This window comes from Teleopsis dalmanni, chromosome 2, assembly GCF_002237135.1.
Source record: "Teleopsis dalmanni isolate 2A chromosome 2, ASM223713v2, whole genome shotgun sequence".
Classification (NCBI taxonomy): Eukaryota; Metazoa; Arthropoda; class Insecta; order Diptera; family Diopsidae; genus Teleopsis; species Teleopsis dalmanni.
Window position 1 is genome coordinate 238,397,573 of NC_051847.1, and position 4,825 is coordinate 238,402,397.

The 4,825-nt window shown below is 30.7% G+C and overlaps 1 protein-coding gene across 1 annotated transcript in view; it reads left to right on the forward strand.

Moving 5' to 3' along the window:
• LOC119677074 (acetylcholine receptor subunit alpha-like 1) overlaps positions 1 to 3,611 on the forward strand; it is a 5,236-nt gene extending 1,625 nt beyond the window's left edge. The window contains exons 3-4 of the mRNA XM_038088343.1: positions 1,052 to 1,512; positions 3,341 to 3,611. Coding sequence (XP_037944271.1) covers positions 1,052 to 1,512; positions 3,341 to 3,611 — 732 coding nt within the window. The remainder of the gene's footprint in view (positions 1 to 1,051; positions 1,513 to 3,340) is intronic.
• The last annotated feature ends 1,214 nt before the right edge of the window (positions 3,612 to 4,825 follow it).

The window sequence follows — 4,825 nt, forward strand, 5'->3', positions numbered from 1 at the left end:
CAGATGTCCTAATTGTTTTCTCATCCTGTTGGATGACTTATAATGCAGAAAAACCAGAGGTACTTTGATCAGGTACTAATCTGATGGAGCACAAACCCGCCTTATTACAGTGGAACAGTAAACTACTCAATGAGAAACATGCATCATGTATAATCGAAAAGTCTTACTTCAAACATCTGGCAAAAAATATTATATTCAGTTTATGAACAATACTATTTAAATTATTCAAAATATCATATATATTTTTGTAATTGACCGACGCAAGTGCTCAGAAATAAACAGTTTTACTCTGGATTGAAATTGTCCACTTGAAATATAATACTTCATTGTAAATTTAATAGATATTTGATGATTTTATTTGATGAACTCAGCGCTTCTATATACAATAGCAAGAAACTTTTTAAAGCTATCAATGGTAACCAAAAAGAGTTGCTATTGACCAAGAAATATACAACACTATTCATTAAATAGTGTTTAATTTTCCTTAAGAAACAATTAAAAGGCTTGCTGAAACTATAAGAATTTCTCTTAATAATATTTGGAAAAATTTTTATCAAGATTGAAACTTATACGAAAATTTTCTCCGGAGTCGTCAATTTGCATTTGTTGACCTTATTTATACGTTTTAACCAAATTTTATGGATTTTTCACGCATATGCCTTATTGTTGAACCAAATATTGAAGGCATTTTAACAAAAGAAATGACAGGTCTTAGAAGCAACGACTATGTTGATAGCCGGTAAAGTTATCGCTGCTTTATTGTTGGACGGGAATGTCATATTGCTGATTAGATCCTCAACGTATGTTTGATTTTTTTTTCGATTAGCAACCTTTTATTCTATTCCATTCTATTATATTATTCTGATTGCTTTTGAAACTATTTAGCATTATATCGCCTTTCCATAGAATTGTTTCGCAATCTTCTCTCGAGCTTTTGCATTAAATTATATTAAACTGTGATCTGAAAGTATATTATCAAGCTCAATTTTTATTACCTATATATATATTATGAAAATTATTTTATTTAATTTATTTTTTTTTTCCTTTGCAGGTTGATCTGCGCCATTTAAAACAAACTGCCGATTCGGATAACATCGAAGTTGGCATCGACCTACAAGATTATTATATATCCGTAGAATGGGATATAATGCGAGTGCCCGCTGTACGTAATGAGAAATTTTATAGTTGTTGCGAGGAACCATATTTAGATATTGTTTTTAATTTAACATTACGACGCAAGACCCTTTTCTATACTGTCAATCTGATCATTCCATGCGTGGGTATTTCATTCTTATCGGTTTTGGTATTTTATCTGCCAAGCGATTCAGGTGAAAAGATTTCACTCTGTATAAGTATTTTGCTATCGTTGACTGTGTTTTTTCTGCTGCTCGCCGAAATTATACCGCCGACATCACTAACGGTACCGCTGCTAGGAAAATACCTGCTATTTACTATGATGCTGGTTACGCTGTCAGTTGTTGTGACGATTGCGGTGCTGAATGTAAATTTTAGGTAAGTCCACTTTTTTATAAATAACTTTATAAATTTTTCAAAAATTATTAATAAAAATTATTAACAAAATTGGTATAGTAGATAATCGGAAAAGTATCAAGTATCAAAATTTAACACAAATTTTATTCGACTATGTTTAGAGAAATAATAGTGAATACAAAGCGTCCGATAGTGACGCTTTATGTATGTCCAAAGTCCAAATTAAGGATATGGTTTGTTAAATCATACCGACACAGTGTTTCCTTGTCCAATATATATACAGAATATCTTTGTCGAATATTTCTTCACTTAGCAAACATACATATTCTGTTTGATATCGAGACCATTTCTTAAGATCAAAAATGTAGAAGCAAAACTCTTCCTATAATATTTTTCAGTTACCATTTTCTAAAACATTTTTGTGGGATGACATTATCAAACCTAAACTGTACTGATTTTCTGGAGATGGTTTGCTTATGGCATATTTTTTTTTTGTACTTATCAGAATTTCTTAAATTCACCAATAAGCAAAAGATATTGTATGTGAAAGTAAAACCAAACAGTGATTATCTTATCCAAACTAGATGAATATCTATTCAAGAAATTAAATAGCGCACTATAAAACTTCTATGTGTTATTACAAATAACTTCTTTGTGACCTTAAATTAGATTAGATTTTAATCGGGTTGAGAACTTTACACCACGTCACTGCGTCCTTTAATGATTATTGTGACAAACCCACTTTAGTTCCATAGACGAAGTAGCAGTTAAAAATGTCATTATGTCCTTTGGAGAGATGTTGCCTAATGCAGTTGTAAGTGGATAGACAGTTGATAAGTACCGAAGTCTGAGTCTGGCGAGACCACACAGTGACACAGTGTTGTTTCTTGTTCTTCGTAACAATGTCTCCAGTAATACCTATGTTCCATATACGTTTTTTTACTCCGCAATGTAACAAGTCGAATATATTTTCTATTCAGTAATAAAAGCTCCCTAGTTCTGGCTTTGTGCAGAACAAAATTGTCAACAGACCAATTAAAATCAGTGTGATTACCATTATCACACAAGTCCCTTTATATCATTATTAATTTATGACTTTTGAGTACTCGAGCTGTAACTAATTTTTGACTATTATGATGATAATCATTTGAACAATAGTTTCTTCACACAAACTGTTCTTTTTAGCTTAGGGCAATCTCTTAAATCGTTCTATTTTCCAGTCATGACTTTTGTGTATTCTAGTTGTAACTAATTTTTGACTACTATGATGATAATCATTTCAACAATAGTTTCTTCACACAAACTGTTCTTTTTAGCTTAGGGCAATCTCTTAAATCGTTCTATTTTTCAGTCATGACTTTTGTGTATTCTAGTTGTAACTAATTTTTGACTACTATGATGATAATCATTTCAACAGTAGTTTCTTAATACAAACTGTTCCCTTTAGCTTAGGGCAATCCCTCAAATCGTCCTATTTTCCAGTCACGCAATAGGGATGATAATTCAAAACCTCCTTTAAGAAGCAATTTAAATAACTTAAAGCTTTTGCCTGACATTTTGAATGGTAATATTTTTAACTAATGCCAGTTCTATGGAAGTTGTAATGATACCGCCCCCTTACAACGACCACGTTTATTAGCTTAGAGCTATTCCGTACATTTTAAAATATTTCCATTTTAAAATTTTTGTAATATATTAAAAAATTAAATAAAAGTGAATTTAAAGTTTAAAAAACAAATTTAACCTTATATAAAATAATTAAGCTCTAATTAAGTTTTTCCTTCATTTTATATGATTTTAAGATGCTAATTGTTTATCTTGTGTTATTATTCACCGTTAACGTTTTTAGATCTCCTGTGACGCATAAAATGGCACCGTGGGTGCAGCGTCTTTTTATACAAATTCTGCCGAAACTGTTATGCATCGAACGACCAAAGAAGGACGATGGCAGCGAGGAAGAGCAGCCGCCTGAGGTGCTGACAGATGTTTTTCATCTGCCGCCTGACGTAGATAAATTTGTGAATTACGACACGAAACGTTTTAGCGGCGATTATGGAATACCGGGTGAGTTCTCGCAAACACCATTTTTTTCTCCTAATTTCAGAATCGTTTATTTATGAATCTGCTTAGAAACTTCATATAAAGCAATTTATTTTTATGCTAAAATTTTAATAAAAACTTTTCGATTTAACATTTTAATCAAGATTTGCATTAAAAGAGATTTCGTTTCAAATTCCTCAAAGCTATGTAAATTTGCAGTAATTTCTCTCAATGACTTTCCAGTGCTACACAATGAAGTATTGCAAAACTTTGTCAGTGCTGCCAACTTAATTCAACTAAAAGACTTGTTAAAATTTATGCTTACAAGCAAGTAGCAGTTCCAAAAGAAAAAAATTAAACTATATATAATGAAAATAAAAAATTTGAAAAATATAGCTAGTAGTGGAAGGAAAACTTTTACAAAAAAAACAAAAACAACAAAAAAATGTGAAAAAAATCTCAATTTACGGAGTTGCAAAGAAAGCAGGAAAGTCCAATAGGAACAACGAAGAATTATTAAAGTAGACGGATTTTTGATTTTGCAAAGTAGATAAAGCGTAGATGTGTAAAACGAGAAGAAAAAAATTTTCAAAATTTCAACTTTTAAATGGGCGTTTGGGTGTTTCCGAAGACGCTGCCAACATTTGACTTTAAATAACGGTGCAGCGAAACTCTTGAAAAGTTACTGGCATTCGAGTTTGCGTTCGTGCACAATTAAAGCACTAGAAAAGATAAAAGATGAATGAGTTTCTTCTGCAAATGTCTTAGTCCTTAGTCCTTTTTCTTTCTTTCTTGCAGTTAACTTTTGTTGCAATCAAAGTTATGCCCTAATGCAACTGATGCTGTGTTAAGTTGCTATTAACAAGTGTAATCTGAAGCGTCAGTATCTTGTTAAGTTGAGAGCTTTCCTTTTGAATTACGCAACACCGCCTGTGGAGATCAAAATAAAAATATTGGATTTGAAAAAAATTAACATAATTTTTTTTACACTTTACGCACTAATTAATCTTTAACGTTATAGTTTTTACAACAAAAATTTACATTTCATACACAAATAATTCAAAGTTACAAATTTTGAAAGCGTGAAATTATTAAACGGAAGTATTTAACTCATTCCTTAAAACTTCAAAATTAAAAATAACTTAAAAATTTAAATAATGTACAAAAATTTAAATAAAACAAAGATAATATGACTTACAAAATCAGTTCAGCTATTATTACACAATATATCTTCTTGCAAAATTTGTTCAGAACCATAAAAGAAATGTATCATAAGGAATGAATGTATTTGTAT